We start from the raw sequence: 27,500 nt of genomic DNA, 5'->3' as shown, positions 1-27,500 counted from the left end.
ATATGAGACGCGGTATAAAATCTACATAAAAACCAAATGCAATGATTTGCAAGTCTCAAACCCATATTTTTTTCACAACATATCAAATGTTGAAACTGAGAAAATGTACCATTTTAAAGGGAAAAAAAAAAGAATTTTGAAACGGATGGCAGAGCAACATGTCTCAAAAAAGCTGGGACAGGGCAACAAAAAGCTGGCAAAGTAGTACTAACAATTTCCCCCTCGGTTTTCACTTGGTGCAATAATCCCAGAATTAGATATACTGAATCAGACTGCTGTGTAGGACAGCAGGGGAGATTTTTTTTGTGTGCATGTTATGTACCATTAACATCTATGCATGTTGCTTTTGAGTGTTTCTGCAGTGCTTCCCACAGTTTTACAGTGATATTGCCACAATTTGGGTTTTTCCTGTAAAAATTTGTTGTTGGGCAGACTTAAAAACGCGAAATCGTGACAAAAATAAATAAAATCGTGCTAAATGCTTTTCTTCAGCCCTCCATTGAAGTCGATTGACTTCAGCTTTTTTTGACTTGAGCTTTTAAAAAAAAAATCCAAACCCTTTCCAAAAATGCATTGATGTGAACGTGTTCTATAGGAACCTATATTAAAAAATGTCCATGTTTTTTTGCAGAAAAACATGAAACGCATTTTGTGAATGGAGCTTTAAACTAAAAAGAGAAATAGATGAATAAAAACATGCATGTTTTACAAAGTTTGCATGCAAAGTTTATTGTAGACGTACAAAGTTTTCAGACAAGTAGTACTTTGAAAAAATGTATATCGGTTATGCTACTAGTCTCCGGTCTATTCAAATCGGATCAGCTTAAAACAGGCAAACGCTTCTTATAGCACAACTGAACTTATAACAAATAACTAATTATATTTGCTCACCTTGGACTTCTTGGAGTCTGGATCAAACCTTTCCAGAATCTGCTTAGCCGTCTTGTAAGTTTCTTTATCCATAACCTCTTCAAGCTGCAATTGAAAATATATAAAATTTTACACACACACACACACACACACACACACACACACACACAATAAATTAAAAAAAATCTTAAATTAAGAAAATGCAGGCATTAGCTGCTGCACAACATGAACAAACAACGTAACAAAATAGATTGGTTTCAAAGAAGCAAAGTCAACTCTAGACAGCATGGACACACACACACACACACACACACACACACACATACATAAAAATATGCAAAGTGGTTGGAGAGAAGCAAAGATGTTGTTTTTATTACAAATTATGTGAGCAGACTGCAGTTCCCTTTTAACAAGGTAGCCACACGTAGGTGATACAGGCATAAAACATTAATACTTCTAATAGGCAGACAGAATGGGGATCCGTGCCAAATTTCAATTGAGGTCTGTGAAAGTATTGCCAATGTGACAATAAGGGGAATCTCTAACAAAGTTTCAGGGCAACTCCACATTGCAAACCAATGAGAGGTTTTATACCCCCCATAAAAAAGTTTTAACTAGATTTACACTTCTGAACCAACATGCCCTTCTATTCAGAATCTTACTATTAGTCAAGTGGCAATGCATTTCATATCTAGGGATCAATGATGTGGATTGTTCTGGAATTTAGAAGAGCAAAGTCAAAATTTGCATAAAATTAGCCTCCCAGATTTGAAGACTAAAAAGGTGCTCTGAGAAGAGAACTATGGACAGTAGTGGTGCAACAAAATGAAAATTTGGTGCCGAAAGCAAAACCGAAAATTCAGGATGCACTTGGCCGAAGATGAAATGGATGTTTTTTTTAATGTATATATAAAATTTTAGTACTATATTCGACTTTAATATTATGAATTTATTAGCCATTAGTGGCACTTTTTGAAGCAGCGTTAAAATTCCTGTTTGCTGCATTATTGGCAAACCGCACCAAAAATCGCATCGTTCCATTGAAAACGCAGCAAAAAAAAAAATGCATCGGTGTTGAGTTTTTGATGCATTTAAGTCGCATTACCTATTGAAAAAAACACCATAAGCAAGGTAAGATCGTGACAAAAATCACAGTAAAATTGTGGGCGTTTTCAGTAGCCATCATCAATCATTTTCTTTTGGCACAACGCTGAAAGAACCATTTTTCTGTCGATAATTTTCAGTGAATCACCAATAAAAAAGAAATGTGCAAGTTTTCCGATTGGTACACTTGATCAGTAGAGCTGGCTCACACAGATGCAGTCAAGTGTGTTTTTACTCTTAATGTTTAACATGGATTCCAATGCACTAAATTCACACCAGTGCGGTGCATTCCAGTACAGTCAACCAAAGTAGAACACGTTTTTTCTGTATGGAATGCAGCAAAACACATGTCCTCAATTGTGATGAAGACGCAATAAAAACACAGCGAAATGCATTAAATGAAATACAGAAACATATTCAAAATGCAGAAATCGTGGTCTGAACTTGTCCTTAACCACTTCAATATCGCCCATTATCATATGACGACCGCAAATGGGATCTCCCATCCTGGGCGGGTGTCATATGAGGTCTACGGCTTCCCAGCGGTATAGCAGCTGCAATGACCGCCGGGCACACATGATTGCTCGTTACATAGCAGGAATGTGGATCCTGTCAGGAGAGAGGAGACATATTGTGCGTGTTCCTAGTATATAGGAACACCGATCGGTCTCCTCCACTCATCAGTCTCACCCCCCCCCCCCAAAATAATCACTCCCTAGCTAACACATTTAACCCCTTGATCCCCCTCTAGTGTTTACTCTTTCCCTGCCAGTGACATTTGGACAGTAATCAGTCCATATTTATACCACTGATCTATGTATAAAATGTCAATGGCTCCAAAATAGTGTTAAAAGTGTCTGATCTGTCCGCCGCAATCACAAAAAAAAAAAATCACAGATCAGCGTCATTATTAGTAAAAAATAAAAATAAATAAAAATGCCATAAATCATTAACCCATTGTGTAGGCGCTATAACTTTTGCGCAAACCAATAAATATACACTTGTTGCGATTTTCTTTTACCAAAAATATGTAGAATATAGATTGGCCTAAACTTTTTGTTTATAGCGCAAAAAATAAAAACCGCAGTGGTGATCAAATACCACTAAAATAAAGCTCTATTTGGGGGGTAAAAAAATAACAAATTTAATTTGGGTACAGCATTGCATGACCATGCAATTGTCATGCAAAATATTACAGCGCTGAAAGCTGAAAATTGGCCTGGGCAGGAAGAAGTTGTTCCTATTGGACCAAGATCTTTTACACAGTAAAACAAATGGTTTTAAATGCACTTTCAAAAGCCTATCAAGCTTTGCCTCAACTCAAAACTGTCAAGTATAGGTAGTCTATTAGCACAGATAATGAGTGCAAAGATAATGAGTGCTCAACAGCCACCTCACGTAATGCATTGCAGTACTTCTTTCCCTTATTTTCAGCTACTTGAGCTCTTAAAAACGAAAGGATAGAAATGTATCGCTGGTATTTAACGGCTTTATTGCAAGGAAACACCAAATGTTGCTAATTGTTTACATATAATGAGGAGAATAATTACATGCAGCAACTTCAATAATGGAATCTGCAAAAATCTATCAGCCATCATTATCGGAAGTTATTAGACATGACAGCAAATGACAGGCAATTCCTCAGATTTATTTCCTTGTACCATTTAATGCTATTAATTTAAAGAAGGTCGTTAGCCAAGCGCTTTGCTGAATAAAGTCTCGGTGCCAATTAACTGCCGTCAGCATCGATTGTAGATTATTTATTAGCAGAAGCAATTAGCTTGCTCCAAATGCTGTGAAAACTCAATAAGAGGAAAACATTTCGGAAACTTGCCTGCTTGTCTTTAAAGGTTAAAGCTTCATTTTCCATTAGGGCTGAAAAATCTTTATTTCATTTCCTTTTGCTAGACTCCTTAAAGCAGTGCTCGGAGCTGTGGCATAGTACACAACTGCAAAATCATTTATACATGTAGATTACAGAGATTGTGGCTATGGCAAAATCTAGTGAATAACAAATCGGTAAGAATGGTCACCATTGCAGGTTCCCATAGAGCAGGGGTGTCCAAACTTTTCAAAGAGGGCCAGATTTAATGAATGAACATGCGTGAGGGCTGACCTTTTTGCCGGACATTCCTTGAACCATTTAAATTTAGTCTAAGGATGATGTTCTCCTCACCCTAACACGCCTACATATCACCCTCCCCAACCTCCACAAACTTCTTGAGGAATATGGATCCCTATCAGGATATAAGGTTAATCCAGCTAAATCGGAAGCCCTCCCACTTAATCTCCCCCCGCGGAAGTGCACCGCCTATCGGAAAACTTTTCATACACGTGGAAGTCCCATGCCATTAAAAATCTGGGGGTATTCCTTACTCCCCGATATGAATCTCTATATGATGCCAACTTCAGACCCCTGTTTGCATCTATACGATCCCCACTGGCCAAATGGAGACATTACCCAATGTCATGGTTTGGACGCATTGCCTCGGTCAAGATGAACTTATTACCTAAACTCTTGTACCACTCCCGGTGCCCATCCCGTCCGCCCAGCTTAGGAAGCTCCAGACTGACCTCCTAAATCTTACGTGGAATTATAAACAGCACCAAATAGTCCGCTCCATAATGTTTGCCTCCCGAAAGGACGGGGGTTTGGCCTTCCCACACCTCCTACTATTAAGGAGCACAACTAAGGGCTATAGCTTCCTGGGTTACCCTTCCGGCCTATAATCGCTGAACTCAGATAAAATTTGGCTAGCCCCCATGCACCCAAACAACTTACTGTGGAATACTAATGCCGATGTCCCCTCCACCGCCCTGCTACATACTATGAACCTCTTACGCACCATTTGGAGACAACTAAAACGCAACACCCCCCTACAATCTGAGGCCTTTTTGGTAACAGATTTTCTTTACAACCCTAAACTACCCGACAGCTTAACCTCCCAGATGATTTCTCCCTGGCTGCAGAGGAATCTCTTTCATTATAGACATCTGGTGAACCCAGTTTCTAGGATTTTGTTGCCCTTCGACAAACTCAGGACTAAACACAAACTCCACTGTAGTGCCTTTTTTGGTTACCTCCAAATCAGACACTACGCTCTTACCATCACCCTCCAATTCTCTAAGCCATCCCCATTTGAACGCTTAATCTTATCAGGACCTACACAGAAAGGGCTTACTTCGGACATATATAAGCTTTTAAATTCCTATGATATGGTCGCCTGGGGGAAACATAGCTATATGTGTAAATGAGAGGAACACATTGGAGAGGAGCTAACCCTTGAACAATGGGCCACCATATGGTCTTAGGCAGCCAAGAGTTCTATGTGTACTCTCTACAAAGAGAACACGTATAAGGTACTTTTCCACTGGTACCCGACTCCGTCACACCTGCATGCTATTTTTCCATCGGCCTCGGATCGCTGCTGGAGATGTCTCCAGGACTGGGGCACGCTACTTCATGTTTACTGGAGCTGCCCATTCCTCCAGCCCTATTGGCATTCGGTCCAGGAACTGCTTCACCGGCTGTTCGAGGTAGATATCCCTCTCTCCCCCAAGTTCTTTTTATTGGGCCTCCCCCCTCCTAAACTTTCCACACTAGCTAAAAAGTTGGCCACACACATTTTAACAGCAGCCAGATGTCTAGTAGCCCTTTACTGGAAGCAACGAAACCCTCCGTCTCTATCTGATCTTTATTCCAAAATTAAGGATGTGGAGGTCATGGAGTCCACGACAGCTAGGCTGGCGGACCGACATTCAGCAACGTGGGAACCGTGGCATCAACGAATAGACCCTCCATGATCTCACGAAACCCCCCCCCCCCAGTTCTGTACAACACGATCGCTTGGAGCCTGGGAGGGATGCGCCCTTCTGTTTGGGACTCTTATACCCTTTCCTTGTTCTTATCCTCTCCCCCCCCCCCCCCCCCCCCTCCTTACCTCGCCTCATTACTTTTCTTTTGCTCTTCTCTTTTTGGAATAGCGGTTCACGCAAATGTAAATCGCAGATCCTATTGATGGTCTGTTTTGTGAGAGAAGCCTGCGCTGTAATTACTTTAGCGCTACCTCTGTCTGATATGCAGTGCTTTTCCTTGTTGATCCAGGTCTGTGTGTTAATACGTAGACCTCCGTGCCCATTCCAGAGCTGCTGGTGACTACCAATTCCCTTATATTTCTTTATTGTTTTGTTCTTTTGTTTATGTTTTAAGCCATTGTATGATGTATGTTGACATCCAATAAAAATTGTCAATTATATAAAAAAAATTAGTCTAAGTGTGTTAGTTCGAGCACTAATATACTGCCCAACAAGAATTCTCTTGCCTTTGTCGCTGTGTGAGTAAAGAGATGAGCTCAGGCGTATTATTTGGATATACTGTAGTTATTGGCGTATAACACGCACCTTCACTTTAGGAGGGAAGTTTCAGAAAAACAAATTACATTTTAAATAAAGAACTGTGAAGCAAAATAAAGGGTCAGTGCCCATTTACAGCACCCCCAATTGCCAGGAATGCAGTACCCACCATTGCCAGGAATGCAGCACCCACCATTGCGAACAGTGCAGCCTGATTGATGCCCATTCATCTGCAGCCTTGGAGGGGACAGGACGAGCGCCAAAGATTACCTACAGGAGAATCTCCTGTTTACACGACGGCCTCTTTAATAAAAAGTTCCGCCTCCTTTGTGTGGTGCGTACACAGTACAGTAGGGGTGCAACGGATCAAAAAACTCACAGATCGGATCGATCCTCGGATCAGGAGTTACGGATCAGATCATTTTCGGATCAGCAAAAAATAAATAAAAAAATGATTTATGAAAAAAAGTCGGATTCAAGTCTGGGCTCTAGCTGGGTCAATGGCTCTATATGGTAATGTCCACTATTGCCCCCCACTCGTCATCAGTGGATGCAAAAATAACCCCCAGCATTAGTATCAGTGGAGGAAATACTAACTCCCAGCATGGTTGAATGGCAATTTTGACTTTCACATTTTTTAAAATAGTAGAGCAAATGAGTGTCAGTCATTTTTTTTCACTTTGGGTGAAGTGTCGCGCACACACACTCCTTGCAGACTATACGCACTCTTGCAGATGCAGAATAGAAGCAGAGGGAGGGGTGATGACGTCAGCGCGCACCGCCGCCGGGTGTACCAAGATGGCCGACGCTAGGCCGAAGCCTTTCCCAAGGCGGCGGCGGTGCGCTCCGCGGGTCGTTTTCTGTGCCGATCCGAACAGGTCGGCCCGTTCGGATCACGGATCGGTCACAATTTGTTGCACCCCTACAGTACAGTGTACTTTCCTGACTCATTAGCCTGCATCGAAAAGATACTAAAAATAGAGTCAGGTACCAGTGCAACTCCAGCGTGCAGGCAGTGGAGAGAAAAATACTCACCAGATTCCTTGCATTACTGTACAAGAAGTTACTCCCTTGTTGGTCAAAACACTATAGAACAGCCTCTTTCAAATTTTCAACACAGGGGAAGCCTTGAAATAACTCCAGCGCTAAGGAACAAACTGGTTCAGGTGTGTGTTGGATCCCGTAGGAAGAGAGCGACCTTTATGGACCAAAAAGGGGTTCTGCAGACATGGCCCATGTAAAGCAGAATCACAGAAAGAAAGCACACACTCTCTATGTCAAATCGCACACAGCGCAAATACAAAATCAAGTAGTTTATCGCATATGATAGAGCACCTGCATACTGGAATGCCCATGTGGGCTGCGGTAAGTAGGGAGGACCATGTCAGTTAGAATGGGGGGGCATATTAGAAAGGGTTTTTAAAACAGTTTATCCAAACATTTTGGAGACCACCACAACTGTGACCCTAGAGCCTGTCTTTTATAGAATTGATAATGTGAATCAATGAAAAGGCTCCAATAAAGAACAAAAAAAAAAAAAAAAGAAGAAAAAGAAAAAAAAAAAAGAAGGGGAGGTCACAGAATGCAACCAGGTAGATTTATCACTTATCCACAGGGGGTTTAAATATCGATATTCACTTGAACTGTTTTTTTCTTCCCCCCATGTCTTTATAATATCTAAAAGTATATTGTATAATAGAGAGAATATATATATATATATATATATATATATATATATATATATATATATATATATATATATATATATATATATATATATATATATATATATATATATATATATACATACATATATATACACATACATATATATACACACACACACACACACACATTATATATATATATATATATATATATATAATCACACACACACACACATATACATACACACACCTTGCACAGGTGATGTAGTTTTCTGTGTCGGCCTTTCTGTTTTTGGTCCTGTGAAATGCACAGGAAACGCTGTTTCCTTGGAAATTGGCAGGGCAGTGTCCTTAGTACATGATGCTTGGTCATCGAACAACATTAGTGTACATGCCTGTGGATTTGTTTGTTTAAACTTCTTGCCGTCTATGCTGCAGTCGAAAGACTGCTACAGCGTGGGCCTCAATTGCGAGGAGGGCATCCAGACTTTCTCCCACGCATGTGCTGTCTGTGCGTCCCTGCGGGGGACCAAGACTCTGCTGATCACAGATCGGAGGAAGGTGCCAATCCCGACCCCTTACCACGTGGTCAGCCAATGACAGCTGCTCATGTGATGTAAACAGATGATCGGTAAATCGGTATTCTCTCACACGGACAGCGTGCGTGAAAAAAAAACAAAAAAAACACGATCACTGGCTTCTGTCAGAGTGACGTCGGTCCCTCATCTGTGCCCACCAGTGCCACCTACTAGTACAGTTCAGTCTTCATACTTAGAGAGCAGCGACTGTCAGTCCACGAATGTCCCGCATTCAACAAGTGCCTTAAGGCCTCTTTCACACGGATGGATAGAATGGTGCTTTTAGCTGCAGATTCTACCATAGCTAGAAGCACACAATGCTTTCCTATGACACCCTTCACACACTGCGTTTAGCTGCGGTTTTGTGCGAATATAAAAAAATTTTATTGAATGTGTCCAGGTGCGATCTGGCACAGCTATCGGCACATAACAGCAGTGCACTGTGTCAGCTGCATTTGATATGAATCTTGAGGGGCAACTCCGCGACAAATTTAAATAAAAAACTGTCACGGGTTCCCCCTCCAAGAGCATACCAGGACCTTAGGTCTGCTATGGGTTTTAAGGGGAACCCCCGTGCGCCGTAAAAATGGCGTGGGGGTCCCCCCAAAATCCATACCAGACCCTTATCCGAGCACGCAGTCCGGTCAGTCAAGAAAAGGGGGTGGGGATGAGCGAGAGCCCCCCCATCCTGAAACCTTACCAGGCCACATGCCCTCAACATGGGGGGGTAGGTGCTTTGGGGCAGGGGGCACCGTTGATGGGGACAAGGGCCTCTTCCTGACAACCCTGGCCGTTGGTTGTCAGGGTCTGCGGGCGGGGAGCTTATCAGAATCCGGGAGCCCCCTTTAATAAGGGGGCCCCCAGATCCCAGCCCCCCCCCACCCTAGGTGAATGATTATGGAATACATTGTACCCCTACCCATTCACCTGGAGGAAAAAAAAAAAACACTACACAGGTTTTAAAAGTAATTTATTAGGCAGCTCTGGGGGGTCTTCAGACTTCTGGGGTCTCTTCTGCTCTTAAGTGCCTTCTTCCTTCTGTCGGGCTTCTCCGCTGTCTTCTTGCAGCTCTTTTACCAGCTAGGGGGCCCGGTCTTCCATCTTCTCCGGTGTCCTTCTGCCGGGCTTCTCCGCTGACTTCTTGCAGCCCTTACCAGCAGGGGGCCCGGTCTTCTTCTCTCTTCTCTTCTTCGATGTTGACACGTCGCTTCCTCTCGCTGTAATGCCGGGCCCGAGGTGCGCACTGATTTATATAGGCCTCTTATGACGTCACAGTCCCATCATGCACCGGGTGGTGACAACATAAGGGGGCGGTGTCACGGGTGATATCCGCCCCCTTAGGTCATCACCACCCGGAGCATGATGGGACTGTGACCCCCCATGTTGAGGGCATGCGGCCTGGTACGGTTCAGGAAGGGGGGCGCTCTCTCGTCCCCACCCCCTTTCCTGACCGACCAGGCTGCGGATAAGGGTCTGGTATGGATTTTGGGGGGGGACCCCCATGCCGTTTTTTCGACGAACGGAGGTTCCCCTTAAAATCCATAGCAGACCTAAGAGCCTGATATGCTCTTGGAGGGGGAACCCATGCCGGTTTTTTATTTAAAATTTGGCGTGGAGTTCCCCCTCAAGATTCATACCATAAACAGTGCCTGGTATTGGCAGGGATCCAAGTCAGATCCCTCTTCAATATCGTGGCGCGGCTAAACGCAACTAATCGCACTGTACAAATGCAGCTGATCGCTGTGCCTGGAGTCTTGAATTTCAGCAGAAAATAAAACATGCGTTTTACTGCGGCAGAACAGCTGTCCACGTGAAAGGGGCCTAAGGCTATTAATCTTGTATACTAACTTTTGTAATAGAAAAGTAGGATAACCATTCAAAAAACAGGCTATGTGGAGGTTTGAGGCTAGGTTCACACTGCTGCGAATTTAAAATCACGATTTTATCGTGATTTTGCATCTGCATTTTTGCCGCGGTTCGGAATGCCAGTCTATAGAGCTGAATTTGCATCGCACATGGATCAAACTCGCACAGGACCCTTTTTTCCTGCAGCTTATATTTGCAATGCATTGATGTGAACGGTACTAATGTTAAACTATGTAATTTAAATGACTTGTGAATTTGAGAAATCGTAACGGCTCAAATTCGCAATAGACACTGAAATTCGCAGCCGTGTGAACCTAGCCTAAATGCTATCATTTAAAGCGCAACTCCACTTTTGTTGTTTTTTTCTAATTTCCATCTGGGTGATCAATATACACTGCAAGGATTATAACAAACTTTGTTGCAGATTCCTACCTTTTGTTATTCTGAAGAAAACCATGCGTGTTTATCTGTGCCTCTGTTCTGAGTAGATCTAAATGGGAGTGGTTTCATAACTGTCAGGAGTGGAGCTACAGGGCACCAATTAGGAAATCAATCCGCTGGGCCTGCATCCCTTTAGGCCCCTTTCACACCTGCGGACCGTTCCGTCTGAAAAAACTGAACGATCTGATCTGAATAGACGCTCCATGTCTCTCTATGGAGCATCGGATGTCAGTGGTGACATGTCCGCTGACACCCGATCAGCCCCAATCCTCTCCAGTAAAATGTGACGGATGCAAACCCCATTTTGCATCTGTCTGGCAGACTGGATCGGATGGAAACGAACAGACGGTACATTTTCATCCGATCTCCCACAGAGAGCAGAGACCCTTCATCTGCCGGCTCAGCAGGGATCAACGGAGCGATCCCCGCTGAGCAAGCGGATGTTTAAAAACGGATCCTCGTAGGATCCGCAGGTGTGAAAAGGGGCCTTTGACGGGTTCCTATTGAAAGTATCTCTCAAAAAATAAATTTTTTGTTGCAAGGGATGCCTGAAATCTGACTTGTATCTTAGGCAGACTAATGGGAAAATTGGTGAGCCAATCACACAAGCAAGAAATTTATGTTTCTGGGGAGTAGTCAGTACACACTCTGTACAGAAAACTCCAGGTAGCCATATTGCAATGTATTCTCAGAAAATTACATTGGCAGCAGATTGAAAAGGAACGGTCATTTATAATAACAATCACAAAATGGTTAGTGCCGCAATCTTACGCGCTATATTTTTTCTTTATTTGCTATTTTTCCCCCCCACAAAAGTGGAGTTACCCTTGAACACGTCCAACCCATTTACTCAGCAATGAGACCCGTAATATGCAGTACAGTATATGATACCCTGAATAAAATGTATAAAAAAAGTGAATATCAATTTTTCTTTACTTTTCTTCAAATAGTATTTCCCCATGTGCTGTAAACTGCACTAAATCATAACCTACAAAAGCTTTTTTCTACAATTTGTTCTTGAGTGCATCAAGACCACAAATACAAACAACTATCTACACTGCATTGTGTAAAAAATGAATAAAAAATTAATTGTTCCCCAAAATAGGCATTGCCAGGTGTTGTCAAATCATTAAAAACACCTGGGTTGCCTTAACGCAATGCACATTAATGCTTTAATAAGTACCATAAAAGTGATCAGGTTGCTCTAGAACGGCTTGATTTTTATATATGACAGCCAATCACTGATATAACTCAATATTGAACTCATGGCTGCAACGGCTACTTGAATACCGGGATTTTATAAACAATTATAGACAAGGTGTGGAGGATGCCCTTAGCAAAAAAAAATAAAAAAACTCCCAATCACATCCTAAATTTGACATTGTGGTAGTAGTCGCGATTCAAAATTATGCCTAGCATGCATGTTTAGAATGAAGAAATAGAAAAAAAAAAAATTGGAAAAAAAAAAAAAAAAAAAAAATGTAGCATCCATTAAAAAGAGCCATGATAGAGGACCTGTAATAGTAATCCAATAAATCATGCAAACTGACACAAATCCCAGGAAACAAGCTGTGTGTGCCTACACATCTCCAGTATCATATTATGCAATTTGCAAGTTTGACTCCACATTGTGACGATGTGTTTAAAGCTTGAAACAAAGTTTCAGCTTTGACCACAGTTTTAAAAGCCCAACTCTGGAAACATGCAAGCCCCACTGCAAGGGTTAATTGCTTTTTGTGTCTAAGGGAGAGGAGAAACCTTGATCCCCCACTAGCCTGGCAGATGGGTTCCCCTACAGTGGAGGACATTCCCTGTGTTAACCTGGACACGCTTTTGTCTTGAGGAGGTCAATCTTCGATCGCTGCAGTACAACTTACCCATGCAGTGCACACATGGCCCCACTGCAAAAGGATAACATTTTAGTGAGTTGGGTTTTCAAAAGCCCAAAATGTGTGGGATGCAAGCCTGAAGCATAGTTGTGACCTGGAATAAAGGGCAATATGCAACCCTATATCTTAAACAAAATATTTAAGGACATTTAATTAAAAAAGGAACAGACACTTACGCACCTTTTTGAATGTCTTATACCTAACCTAAAGCCTCATACACACAGTTTGATTGTTGGAAGGGGATTGTCTGTTGACAGACTGCTGTCCTAAATTCTTACCGTTGAAACGCTCATTTTGCCAATTGTTGTCGAATTTTCGGGCCAACAAATGTTGGATGACAGGCTAGAAAATTTTCAGTGGACAACAGTACCACGTCAGATTTTCGTATGGTCAGTACACAAAGCCATCACAAAAAAGTCGAAAGTAAAAACACGCATAAATCGGAATCAATGCTCAAACACGGAATTAGCTGAAGGGGCACACAGGGTGGCGCTCAAGAGCTGAAATTCCTTGTAGTACGTCACTACGTTCGTTTTGTGGCACGACAATTGTGTAACGTTAGTATGCAAGACAAGATCCTGGCACACGCTCTGACAAAAAAAAAAAAAAAATCAGATTGGCCAACAATCGTACCGTGTGTACGAGGCTTTGTACATCTGTACACTTTGCTACTGTAAAGTATATTTTTTTTGTTGGTTAAAAAAAAAAATGTATAATATATATATATATATATATATATATATATATTTTACACACACTATATATATATATATATATATATATATATATATATATATATATATATATATATATATATATATATATATATATATATATATATATATATATATATATATATACACACACACACACACACACATATATATATTATATACATATACATATACATATATACATACATACATACCATTGAAATAGAAAAAAGGAAAAACACAGCTGCCTGTGTAGCAGTAGATATTGGTATGGACTCTTTCAAGTTGTATTAGCCCTTATTTAACTTAAATAATCAACCCTATTCTACTCATACAAAAGAAGGTTTTCAATATGCAACAGCAAACTAAACATGGTTCAATAAAAATAAAGTCTACTTACAATCTTTTTCTTCTGTATTTTTAACTCTTCCAGCGAGTCATCTACAAAAACACCAAGAATTACAACTAGATTGTCCAAATTTGAACAGTTTAGAACAGTGGTCATCAACTTACAGCTTATAGAGACATACTTGAGGCTTTTACATGCAATTATTGCAGGCGGCTTTTATAGCCACAATCACTGTGTGTTCTCTCGGCAGGGACAGCTTTCCTGTCAACACCATTTAGAGAATTTCGTCCCTGCAACCCATGGCTGCAGGAAAAAAAAAATGGGGGGGGGTATCTCCAGACAGGGCTGCCGTTAGAGATCGTGGGTCCCAGTACAGCCTACCTGACCCGCTCTCCACCTGGAAGCTATCGCCTGTACCCTGCAGCAGCTGGCGAGAGGAAAAGGAGTTGTCATCAGCACTGCTGGAGGGGCACACAGGGCAGCAAGAGGAAGGAGGCCATCTACAGGATTGATGTGGAGGGGCCATTTACTAGAACAGATCGCCTGCAGTTCCCCCTGAAGAAACTGAAAGCTGGTGGGAGGTAGAGGAGATAAAGCCAGCAGGGCAAAAAGGGGAATCTGATCATGGACAGGAGGGGGTGTTCATGTTAGTATTGCATTGTATATCCCTGTATGTTGTGGTTGTTCAGGTGCTTATCTAATAACTTAACCACAAGCCGACCAGCCGCTGCAGTTACATGGCAGCAGGTCGGCTGCGCGAGATCACGTATCTATACGTCATTTCGCGATTCAGCCAATAGGGGCGTGTGCGCGCCACCAGAGGCGCGCGCCCCCTGCTTGCCCCTGGTCCCGCCGCGCGTGCCCGGCGGGGTGATCACCGCTGGGTACCCATGATCGCTCGTTACAGAGCGAGAATCGGGAGCTGTGTGTGTAAACACACAATTCCCGGTCCTGTCAGGGGGAGAAATGCCTGATCGTCTGTTCATACAATGTATGAACAGCGATCTGTCATTTCCCCAAGTCTGTCCCACCCCCCCTTTAGTTAGAACACACACAGGGAACATAATTAACCCCTTCCTCGCGCCCTAGTGTTAACCCCTTCCCTGCCAGCGTCATTTTTATAGTAATCAATGCATTTTTACGAAAAGGAAAAAGACACATAAGGGAGATGAAATGGCATTTTTATAGCACTGAACGCTATAAAAATGCCAATGGTCCCAAAAATGTGTCAAAAGTGTCCGAACTGTCCGCCAGAAGGTCGCAGTACAAAAAAAAAAAAATACAAAAAAAAAAAACGCTGATCGCCGCCATTGCTAGTAAAAAAAAAAGATTATTAATAAAAATGCCATAAAAAACTATGCCCTATTTTGTAGACACTATAACTTTTGCGCAAACCAATCAATAAATGCTTATTGCGATTTTTATGAAAAATATGTAGAAGAAGAATATGTATCGGCCTAAACTGAGGGAAAAAATCGTTTTTTTAGATATTTTTTACAGCAAAAAGTAAAAAAAATATAATTTTTTTTCAAAATTGTTGCTCTATTTTTGTTTATAGCGCAAAAAAAAAAAAAACGCAGAGGTGATCAAATACCACCAAAAGAAAGCTCTATTTGTGGAAAAAAAAAAAAAAAAAAAGGACGCCAGTTTTGTTTGGGAGCCACGTCCCACGACCGCGCAATTGTCCGTTAAAGTGACGCAGTGACGAATCGCAAAAAGTGGCCCGGACATTGACCAGCAATACGGTCCGGGGCTGAAGTGGTTAAAAAAAAAAAACTATCTATGCTCCCCACTGCCTGTGGAAGGGAATTCCACACTCTTACAGTAAAGAACCCTCTATGCAGTTTAAAGTTAAACCGTTTTTCCTCTTATTTTAGTGAATGGTCGTGTGTCTTTAAATTTTCTTATGCAGAAAAGTTTTTATCCCTATTGTGGAGTCACCAGTACGGTATTTGTACATTGAAATCATATCCCTTCACAAGCGTCTCTTCTTCATAGAGAAAAAGTTCAGTGCCTCTAACCCTCATTCCTCATAACTAATATCCTCCAGTTTTGTTGCCCTTCTCTGGACTCTCTCCAGTTCCAGCACATACTTTCCGAGGACTGGTGCCCAGAACTGGACAGCATACTCCAGGTGCGGTCTGACCAGAGTCTTGTAGAGTGGGAGAATTATTTTAGCTTAGGAGTTAATCCCCTTTTTAATACATGCCAATATTCTGTTTGCGTTGCTTGCAGCAGCTTGACATTGCATGCCATTGCTGAGCCTGTCATTTACTAGGACCCCTAGTAAAATTTGCTGTCCCCTCAAAATAACTTGCATGTCTAAACCACTGGCAACAAAAGTGAAAATGTCCAAATTGGGCGCAAGTTTCCCTCCCCTGTGGCTCAGTGTTACAAGGTTTCAGGTGTGAATGGGAAGCAGGCGTGTTAAATTTGGTGCTATCACTCATGCTGGTCACTGGAAGTTCAACATGGCAACTCATGGAACAATAGCTCTCTGAGGATCTGAAAAAATAAATAAAAAAATTGTTGTTCTACATAGAGAAGGCCTAGGCCATAAGAAGATTGTCAAGACCCTGAAACTGAGCTGCAGCACAGTGGCCAAGACCATACAGCGGTATAACAAGACAGGTTCCACTCAGAACAGGCCGCGCCATGGACGGCCAAAGAAGTTCAGTGCATGTGCCCAGTGTCATATCCAGAGGTTGCCTTTGGGAAATAGACGTACGAGTGCTGCCAGCATTGCTGCAGAGGTTGAAGGGGGGGGGGGGGCGGTAGTTACCAGACTAGACTCTAGAGAGTCTACCAGTAAAAACAGCTGTCCCTGCAGATCAGGATAGCAAGAAATCTCAAAGCACAGGAGAGTTAAAAAGGTAACACCAGGTATGTTGTTGTGCCTGATCTAAAGACAAGCGTTAAAACATTTTAGATTTGCTTCAAGACCGGACCATTGAAAGCAAGATCATGTGGCCAGAACAGTTTATAGAGTGCATCTACCTTTGCAATCAAGTTTCAGAAACCCTTTTCTGTTTATGTGCCCCCATTCATGTAGCACATCTAAAAAGGTTTATGTTTACCTTTTAGACTTTTCTTTTTTCTTTTTTGTAAAGAGACAGTGTCAGGTTACAAGTTAGAGTTAAAAAGGCTAGGACAGGCTGACATCCCTCTCATCATCAACATACAATGGAGATACCCAGTTCCTCAATATTTAACCATTTGTTCAAATGGAAAAATGTTCAAATCTAGTGTACAACTGGTAATGAGATCAGTCAGCACAGTACAGACAGGGTTAATGGCAAACAGCTACCCCCTACCCCCATTAAAATAACTAAATAAATCATAAAAAAAAAAAAATTCTAGAAAAGTGCTTCTAAAAAAAGGTAAGCTGCAATTTTAGTAATGCTACATGAATGGCAACATATATAAAAGTAGGCATTAATCCCAATCATGCTATAAAACAAAAAAAAAAAAAACTTACTATTCCTTTCGGTACGTCTGGCAAACCATACAATGAGCACCGATCTGGCACCCCATATTCTGTTAAAATGTAAAAAGGAGGATAGAAAAAAAAAAAAAAAAACGGTCTAATTATTCTTCAGTTCTCAGTATGTTCGTTATCTAAATGTATTCATAAACCAAAAGATATTATGTAAAAATTACATTAAAAAAATCAACACATTTTCTGAAAGCAGACACTCTACGATATTGCAAAGCATGGAGTAAAAACCAGCACATTGCTTAGTATAAACCACACAGTTAACCCTTAGATTACCCCTATATGTTAACCTTTTCACAGCCAGTATCATTAGTACAGTGACAGTGTGTATTGGGTCGTCTGCCTTTACACGCACATCACAGTCCCACATTACTGTGTGTGAGTATATATATTGTAAAGTATTGGGTCGTCTGCCTTTACATGCACATGAACCTTAATGGCGTCTTAGTCCATAGGGTTCAATGCCACGCTTTGCAGCTATAACAGCTTCAACTCTTCTGGGAAAACTGTCCACAAGGTTTAGGAGTGTGTCTATGGGAACGTTTGACCATTTTTCCAGAAGCGCATTTGTGAGGTCAGGCACTGATGTGGATGAGAAGGTCTGTCTCGCAATCTGATTTAATTCATTCCAAAAGTGTTCTATTTGGTTGAGGTCAGCACTCTGTGCAGGCCAGTTAAGTTCCTTCACCCCAAACTTACCCATTCAATACATGTTTTTCTTAATTTCGGTTGTAAATTTTTCAAATCTTTCTCTTTATTCAAATTTAGGCCAAAATGTGATCTACTACATTACTTTGGTAAAAAGAACTCAAATCCATGCATATTATTTAGACTGTGTGAAAATTAGAGAGACTACCAAAACGACATCATTCAGATTTTAAAACGAATGAATGTACTGAAGGCCCATCTCATTTCTTAAGCCCCTAAAATGCCACGACAGTACAAACACCTCCCAAATGACCCCTTTGACAAGTAAAAGCATTCTGAGGCATTACAGGACATGGAGTTATTTTAGAAAAATGTATAAAATTTGTTTTTTTTTCCAGTGAAGTTATTGCTTCACTGTTATATGCAATAGTTTACTGTCATGAATGGCTTTCCATTAAAAGTGTTAAAAGGGATCATTCACACCAGGTGAAGTGACAAATTGCCCCCTCACCATTTGTCAAACCTAGACTTGGTGATCGTTCACCCCAAGTGCGTTGATCAGAACGCAAGGGCACATAAAAACAAAAAACAACCATTTACCATGTACCTTGTTCATATATAGCAGGGATATGCAATTAGCGGACCTTTAGCTGTTGCAGTACTACAAGTCCCATGAGGCACAGCAGGACTGACAACCACAAGCATGACACCTAGAGGCATGATGGGACTTGTAGTTTTGCAACAACTGGGAGGTGCGCTAATTGCATATCCCCGATATATAGTATATGCACGTCTGCAACATTTATGCAGTGCAGCACACATTACCATATGGCAACATGCTGATCTGTATACAGTTGAATAAAATGTCATTTTGTAACAAGGCCTCAACACCCAACAGCTCCCACCAGTGGGCTTGTGTTCTACTGGACTATAGTGAGCATCTGGCTGCTTAAAATGGGCCCTAAAAGGGTAAAAAAATGATGTGATTTCAGCGACGTATGAATATTGCAGATTCATTTCTCCACAATGACCATATCAAAAGGGTAAATTGACAAAATTAATGAGAAACAAAAAGGTTTTCTATAGTGTCGTATGAAACAATACCAGTTCCACACCTATGGAATATTATATTTTTTTAACATTTTGATTTAAAAATATTGGGATGCAAGACTAAGTAAAAAGCACAACATACTATCAACAGTCCAACAACCGCTATACTTTTTCTAACCCTGGCTTTGTAAATATGACACTGTATGAGAAAATGAGACCATTATTCCCTGCAACTCATGCAGCAAGATAACCAAGCATTTGTTAAAATGCAAAACCTCAGCATGATCATACATTTCATGTGTCCACTAAAGCTGGCGTACACCCGAGAAACCAGATCACCCCACAGGTCTATTTTTATGGCCATCAGTTTGATCCGCAACAGACTTGACAGGGGAATAAAATCTCACATAGTAAAAAGGGGGGCAAACCCAAAAATGCAGCCATCAAATAACTGCACTTAAAATCTCGCTGTACAATAACCGGTCTGATATCTGTTGGCAAAGAAAGTACAACATGGCACATACAAGGATTTATTACCAGCAGAGAAAGTATAAGCTGCTGGCCAAACTGGCCTCTGCATGGACAATATAAATTAACTTTTAATTTGCAAATAATAGGCTTTTTTTCTTAGTAAATATGTCTGTTAGCTCGCAATTGGTAGTTTGTCAATGCAAAAAAAAAAAAAAAAAACCCCAAACCATGAGATTAAAGACAAACAAAAACTTACAATGCTGGAACAAGCAGAAATGGAACCACCACCAGGAATCTTCCTGGTAATCCATCAGGAAGGTGCCAGTAATAAACAACTATACAAGTCGCAAGGTACAAAATGGTGGAATAAAGAAGCAGCCTTCCAACCCAAATCTTCCTCAGCTTCTGATTTTTATCCTGAAACTCTTCCAGGGACTGGATTTCCTAAAAGGAAAGATTTTGAACTATAAAACTACAACATGTACCAGCTGCAAACAATGTTGTACGATGTTAAAACCCATTAGCTGCAAAAAAGACAGAGCAAGCATTTTAATACCATTTAAAAAAAAAAAAAAAAAAAAAGTGATCTAGATCTCTCTAGATCAGTGGTTCTCAACCGTCTAGTGCTGTGACCCCTTATACAATTTCTCAAGATGTGGGGACCCCTAACGGTAAAATTATTTTCGTAGCATATGTTGTCAGCACCTGGGGCAAGAAAAGTAATTTGCGCCCATAACCTATGGACATTTAGCGCTCCCTGAGACCCTTACGCTCCACATTTTAGGATGTACCACTCTCTCTTCTCCTTTCTGTCCTTTATCTCTCTATCCTAATTTCTTCTCCCCACAATCCCTCTCTATAGCCGGTTCTTGCTCTTATTCTTTCTCTCCTTTTTTCTTTGTTCCTCCCCCTCTTTCTCTCCCTTCCATGTATTCTCCATTTTTATTCCTTCTCTTACTCCTTGGTGGGGGGGAATGGGATCATTGGCAGTGTGTGCAGGGAGTTGGGATGATAAGTGGCCATGCTGGGGGGAGTTCTGATCAGCCAACTTAGGTGCACTTGATGAAGGTCATCTGCTAATCCGATTACTAAATGGGGACTTTTAATGGCAACTATAATCACAGGTAGAGTTACTTACTGTGTCTCCGGCTTTATGGCGTCTTGTAGCAGTGACACCTATGTTGAAATCAGGAGAAACCCTCCCAATTAACATTCCTCACCAGTCAGCTGACCTCTAGTCTCTGCCCCCTCAGCCATGCCGTGAACTGAATGTGCAGCTGCGAATTGGCTGAGTGGGCGGCGGTGGGCTCCAGGAACAGGCCAGTATTCAGTGACCCCTGGCACATCATCATTTGACCCCCGAGGGGGTCCCAACCCCAGGTTGAGAACCTCGGCTCTAGATAGATATATCCATAGCACAACTGCCACAGCCTCCAATAAATAGTAATCAAATAAAATTGTGAAGAACCTCATCATCACAAAAATGTGGATTTTTCCTAAAGTGGTTGTAAACCACAAACATACTTGTCTCAGTTAAGAGCACCAAGTGTCACCTATCTGCTGCCTTGTTCCTCTATCAGCATGAATAATTTGACAAGTTTTCCTGACACCAAGAGAAAAAACGGTGATGGGAGGGAGTTCCAGCTGATTGACAGCCTAAGCTCTGTTCCTGTGAGCTTTGTGAGGGGGGGGGGGGGGATGTCCCTTCCCTCAAATCAGCTGCCACTGAGCTCTGCAGAACGCAATATTAGCTCCCACCCCCAGCTTTCTGACAAGCTGTATACATTATGCACTTTGAATAGCTTTATAGAAAACTGCAGATAACTTGTACATTTTTTTGTAGGAGATTTGTATCAGCTCTGCGCATCACCTAAGGCTAGTCACTACACTGGGTATATGTGGGTATATGTAAGGGTATAAATCCCCTTTAAGGCCACAGACTTGTATGGCTCAAAGATAAAAGTTAACCTTAATTTAGAACTTTCTTATCCCTGCAATAATATATGGCCAATCACAATACATGGTTACGGTTATGGATCCAATATCTACAGTGCTGTCCAAGTCATTGATTAGAACAAGTATATAGATCAATTTTTCACTTCACTAACATTCTGCTTACTTGTGTATCGATATCCAAGCAACTAGTATTATCCGTTAGTCAACAAGGCAGCCTACTGTACATATATTTTTTACAACACAAGATGACAGCAAGTGTCACCATTTTTCCATTGTGATGCTCCCACAATATATGTACATGCCATACAGAGACTAACGCATGTGTTTGGACCTCGGATAATAGGGGAGAGTTTTTTTTAATATACCATTTTATTACTTATTGCATGAAATTGCCACAATGCAGGGGGTGGTAGGGAGGTCTGTGTTTCTGGCACTGTGACCATCCCATCGCTGCAAGCTGAGCTACACATGCACAGCACAGTTTACAGCGCCAGAGAAGTCTTATTATGAGACATTGCATGTCTCTTTTGTAATAAAGCCTACCTGCTCAGTCGCTGTTTATTACAGTTGAACTTCAGTTCAGCATGGTATGCTTTATCTAGTAAATTTTTGTTAGACCCAAAACGGAGCCATTAACCCTTGAAGTGCAAGCACAGCCACATTGCAAGGAATAATTTTTTTTTAGTTGCCTGGAGGTGGATTTTTAAATGTTTGTAATAAAGAAAACATTTCCCGTATAAAATATCAATTTAGCACATCTTTTCTTGTATAATGGATTTTCAGTGAAAAGAAACTGTACCTTTTCCATTTTTTCCAAAACTTCAACCGTGGAGGGCTTTGCCTGTTAATTGTAAAATGGAAAGTCAATAAAGTAGAAATTTTCTCAAAGAGGTAAAAGGCGACTACTACACACACAGAGAACAAAAATAAATGGCCATACATTTGATCATTACCCCCCACCCCCTTTAGGCCACATGCACACTGGACATCGAGCCCATGTGCATCCAATCCCGGTGTTTTAGTGCGACCAGGAGGGCACAGGTGAAGCATCCAGTCCCTCTGCCTGTAACAAACAAATATGCTGAAGCTGGATTGGGCTAAATGGCATATCAAGTGCTACTTGCATTTAAAGTTTGGTTCACACTGCCAGACCTGAAAGTTGCACGACTTATAGTGTGACTTTGCCAGGCGACTTCGGTGCAACTTTAGTGAATGCCTTTGCAATCTTCCTTTAATGTCGGATCCAAATCATATCAAGATGAGGATCTGACTTAAGGCAACTTCCACTAAAGTCTATGGGCACAAGTCGAATGGAAGTACAGGTATTTACTTGTTTTACATTTCTTCAGTTACTTCCTGGTTTACAGACCTAGACAAATCATATACAGTGCATCCAGGAAAGTTTTTAAAGTGCTTCACTTTTTCTACATTTTAGATTGTTACAGCCTTATTCCACAATTGATTACCGTATTTATCGGCGTATAACACGCACAGGCGTATAACACGCACCCTATCTTTAAGAGGGAAGTTTCAGGAAAAAAACATTCCACAGCCCCTGCCTATAACACGCAGGCACAGTTTACCCTCTATTTTCAGGGTAAAAAAAGTGAGCGTTATATGCCAATAAATACAGTAAATTCATTATTGTCCTCAAAATTCTACAAATGCCTCATAATGAAAACGTGAAAGACGTTTGTTTGAAAAATCTGCAAATTTATAAAATAAAACAGCTGAGTTAGACTTGCCGGTAACTCCTTTTCCGAGAGTCTTGCAGGACAGCCCATGAGACCTAGGGCTCCTCCTTCCCGGACAGGAAACATGTTACCCCCACCAGATAAAAGGGCGGTCCTCCAGGCCCCATGTTAGTCTTCTCGAGAACCGTAGGACTTCCCTGAAAAACATATGCATAATACACAACTTCCATACAAAACCGGGTGGGAATCCGGCTGTCCTGGAAGACCCTCAGAAAAGGAGTTACCGGTAAGTCTAATTCAGCTTCTCTCAAGCATCTTCCAGGACAGCCCATGAGACGATGAGCCAGAACTTACCAGTCAAGGGTGGGACAACTGCCTGAAGGTCCTTTCAACCAAACGCCTGTTCTTGAGCAGATAGCAGATCCAGGCGATAATGTTTAATGAAGGTCGAATAACTGGACCATGTGGCAGCCCTGCAAATTTGTTCCGGTGAGGCACCAGCCCTCTCAGCCCAAGACGCAGACAAAGCTCTTGTTGAATGCGCAGGGACAAAAGGTGGAGGAACTTAAATTTTGTAAGCTTCCGAGATGGATAGTTTTATCCATCTAGCCAAAGTGGCTTTAGATGCACTCTTACCCCTGTGCGTACCTGAAAAAAGGACAAATAAAGCGTCTGTTTTCCTAAATGTCTTGGTGACCTCCAGATAGACTAGAAGGATCCATCTCATCTAAAAAACTAGACTTTCTTTCTTGGTCGTCCCTGTGGCGAACTACAAAAGGATGGCAGTACAATGTCCTGCGATCTGTGGAATGTACCGTTCGAGGGCTATAGCTCGGTGGGATTAAGTGCACAAACCGTTCGAGCTGAACATAAAAAGGCTTTTATTCATAGGTCAACAAAAAATAAGGCTTTTCTCAGCACACAAGGAAAACTATAAATGAAAAGTCCGCTTAGCTTCAGCATCAAAAATAAGTCAAAACAAAACACATACAGTTCGTTGGTAGACGGGTCTTCGCCCCCTGTTGTCCAAAAAGTCCTCACTGTATTCTGAACAGCAGCTATCGAACTCCCAGCTTGTCTTCACAGGTGCAATCTCCACACTCCTCCACCACTTCCTGTTTAAATGGGTGGTTCTCTGGGAGTGTTAACACCTTGTGTGCTGGCTCTTCAGTGTTTAGGAGTGGAGGCTCTTTCCCACCCAAATAGCACTTTAGAGCCTCCAGAATTCCAGGCCCCAAATTACTCTATCAAAACAGAGAGAACTGCGAGCCAGTACTCTCTGGATTAACTCTTACCTGGAATCCTTCACCCACTTTGGGTGACCCCCTGAACACTCTTCCCGCTATTTAAAGGGACCATAGCCCAAATAGTGGTGCTGTATAGCACCAGTCCAGGACCCAACCCTGGCGTCCTGTACAACAGGTAAAAACCCTGGATCCGTTTTTAAAACAACTCGATCCTCAAAAATCGTGAGGAATGGCTCCCTCACTGATAAGGCCTGTAACTCGCTTACTCTACGAGCGGAGGCAAGTGCTACCAAAAAAAAAGTTTTTTAAAGTAAGTAACTTAATAGAAATATCCTCTAGGGGCTCGAAATGAAACTCTACCAGAGTTTGAAGTACCAAGGACAGGTCCCAAGTTGGACAACTTCTCACCACTACTGGCCTGGCCCTAGAAATGGATTTGAAAAATCTAGCTACCATGGGATTTCCCAGGAGAGAAAACTGGAGGAAAAACACTGATAGCTGCCGCCTGTACCTTTAAGGTAATAACTGAAAGACCCTTGTCGACACCCTCTTGAAAAAATTCAAAAAAATAGAAGGAACATCATGCGTTGATCTTTGGTTTTCAGATAACCATGAATTAAACTTTTTCCAAACTTTGGAATACATGGCTCTAGTGACTGGTTTTCTGCAATTCACCAGAGTCTTGATTACTTTGTCAGAAAACTCCTGAGACTTCAGAATATTTTCTTCAGATACCAAGCCGTCAAGTTTAAGGAAACCACCTGTGGGTGCAAGACTGGACCCTGTGAAAGCAAATCCTCTGTCTTCTGAAGCCTCAGTGGAGGCTCCGAGACCAGAGTCTGCAGCAGGGAAAACCATGGCCTCTTGGGCCAAAAAGGGGCGATCAGAATAAGGTCTGTTTCTTCTAGGAGAAGCTTCTGGAGAATTTCCGGAATAAGTCTGATTGGCGGGAAGGCGTAGCAGAGGTTGAATGGCCACGGATTCGCCAGAGCATCGATCCCCAGTGATTGATCTGCTGGGTTCAGAGAAAATAACTCCTCTGTCTTGCTGTTGTCCTGGTTTGCAAACAGATCTGCTTCCGGACAGCCCCATTTGTCGTGATCTCCGCAAATACCTCTGGATGAAGCGACCAATTGTCTCACTCCACCTTGTAGCGACAGAGATAGTCTGCCAGACATTTTTGCGTCTCCTTCAGGTGCACTGCTGTAATTGAGGCAAGATTCTCTTTTTCCCATGGCAAAATTTCCTGGGCAATCAATTGAAGAATCCGACTCCTCGTGCCTCCCTGTTGAGGTACGCAACCGTCACGATGTTGTCGCATAGGATCTGGAGACTTCCGACTGAAAAACCTGTAGGGCTCTCTGAACCGCTAGAAGCTCGGTTAAGCTTTTGCTTCCCTCAAGGACCATTTTCCCTGTGCGACTTTGTCGCTGAGGTGGGCTCCCCATCCCCAGGAACTTGCGTCCATCGTGATCCTCTGGGATACAGGAATGGACCATGGCAGGCCTCTTAGGTGAAGATTTGTCCTCCACCACCACAAGCTTCTTTTTACCTTGGTAGGTAACAAAACTCTTGGATCCAGAGACCTCGCGTCTCCATCACAGTTTTTCAGAAGAAACATCTGCAATGGTCTTTGATGGAATCTTGCCCATGGTACTGCAGGGAAACACGAGGTCAGACCTACTGTCCTTGACACTTCTCTCAGCGAGACCAACTGATTGGTCTGTAAAGCTGAGACTGCCTGCACCATCTTTGAGACCTTCTCCTCTGGGAGAAAAAAGTTTTGGTCTACTGAGCAAAAATCGTAGCCCAGATACTTCACCTTCTGGGCTGGATTTAAGGAAGACTTCTCTCTGTTTATCAACCAACCTAGGGATTGAAGGAAGTCCTGTACAGTCTCAAGATCTGTTAGCAATTTTTGGTAAGACTCTGCCACTATTAGGAGGTCATCCAGGTAAGGGATGATAGTTATTGCCTTTAACCTTAGCCGAGCCAGCGCCTCCCCCAACACTTTTGTGAAAATGTGTGGGGCTGAGGACAGACCGAAGGGGGAGGGCTTGAAACTGAAAGTGCCGAATTTCTGTTCCCATTTTGACTGCTATTCTCAAGAATCTTTGGAATGCTGGATGGATCGGGACATGCAGATAAGCATCCCTTAAATCCAAAGTGACCATGAAGCAGTTTGGGTAAAGCAGGCTTTTGATTGTGAACACTGTCTCTATATGGAAGTGCTTGTACCTGATCGATCGGTTTAGAGACCGAAGATTCAGAATAAGCCGATACTTTCTGTTAACAAAAATATGGGAATAAAACCATTTGCTCTGAGCAGGGAACAGGAATCAGGAATTTCTGATCTAGCAAGTCTCCTATTTGGAGACCCAGAGCCCTCGCTTTTCCCTGATCTTTGAGAGGGGAGGTGATCAATAGTCGCTCTGGTGGCTGGCAGGAGAATTCCAGCCTGTACCCATTTGCTACTAGATTCAGGATGAAGGGACTTGAGGTGACTGCTGCCCACTGTGGGAGAAAGGCCCTCAATCTCCCTCCCACGGGAAGATGCTGGTCACTGTGGCTTGGCGGGTTTTTGAGGTCTGTTAAACAAAACACCCCCTCTACCTTTGCCCTTGTGCCTGGCCCAATGTTTCTTGGGCCTGTTGTCCTCTCTAGGACCTTGCTGCCTGCGTTGGCCACAAATTTTTTCTGGCTTTCTGCTTTTTATTTCTGGAAAGGCTTTTTTTCTATCGGCCGTACGTTCCAGTGCCTCCTGCAGGCCTGGGCCAAAAAGATGATCCCCCATTAGGGGAAGCCCACATGGGCGCAATTTAGAGGCTGCATCACCTGACCAGGTTTTAAGCCAAAGGCTTCTTCTGGCTGAATTCACCAAGGCCGAAGTCCTGGCTGTCATTCTTACCGACTCTGCGGAAGAATACGCTAAAAAACCCACTGCACTAAAAAGGAGAGGAAAGGATTTTAGAATCTCTTCCCTAGGGGTACCTGCCAACAGGTGGGTTTGTATCTGTGTCAGCCATTCTTCCAGGTTTCTGGCTACACAAGTGGAGGCCAGAGCCGGTTTAAGATTTCCAATAGCTGAATCCCAGGCTCTGTGAAGGA

At 42.3% G+C, this 27,500-nt stretch overlaps 1 protein-coding gene across 5 annotated transcripts in view; it reads right to left on the bottom strand.

Annotated features, from left to right (window-relative positions):
• The window catches only part of LNPK (lunapark, ER junction formation factor), a 151,298-nt gene that overhangs the window by 68,542 nt on the left and 55,256 nt on the right, over positions 1 to 27,500 (bottom strand). For all 5 annotated transcript variants that reach the window (XM_040357698.1, XM_040357700.1, XM_040357696.1 and 2 more), the window contains exons 3-7: positions 22,251 to 22,292; positions 19,752 to 19,939; positions 17,309 to 17,367; positions 13,882 to 13,922; positions 892 to 975 (exon numbers count right to left, since the gene is read on the bottom strand). In XM_040357698.1, the coding sequence (XP_040213632.1) occupies positions 892 to 975; positions 13,882 to 13,922; positions 17,309 to 17,367; positions 19,752 to 19,939; positions 22,251 to 22,292 (414 nt within the window). The remainder of the gene's footprint in view (positions 1 to 891; positions 976 to 13,881; positions 13,923 to 17,308; positions 17,368 to 19,751; positions 19,940 to 22,250; positions 22,293 to 27,500) is intronic.

The sequence above is a fragment of the Rana temporaria genome, chromosome 6, assembly GCF_905171775.1.
Source record: "Rana temporaria chromosome 6, aRanTem1.1, whole genome shotgun sequence".
NCBI lineage: Eukaryota > Metazoa > Chordata > Amphibia > Anura > Ranidae > Rana > Rana temporaria.
The sequence above is the reverse complement of the archived record's forward strand: the minus strand, read 5'-3'. Positions and strand labels throughout refer to the sequence as shown.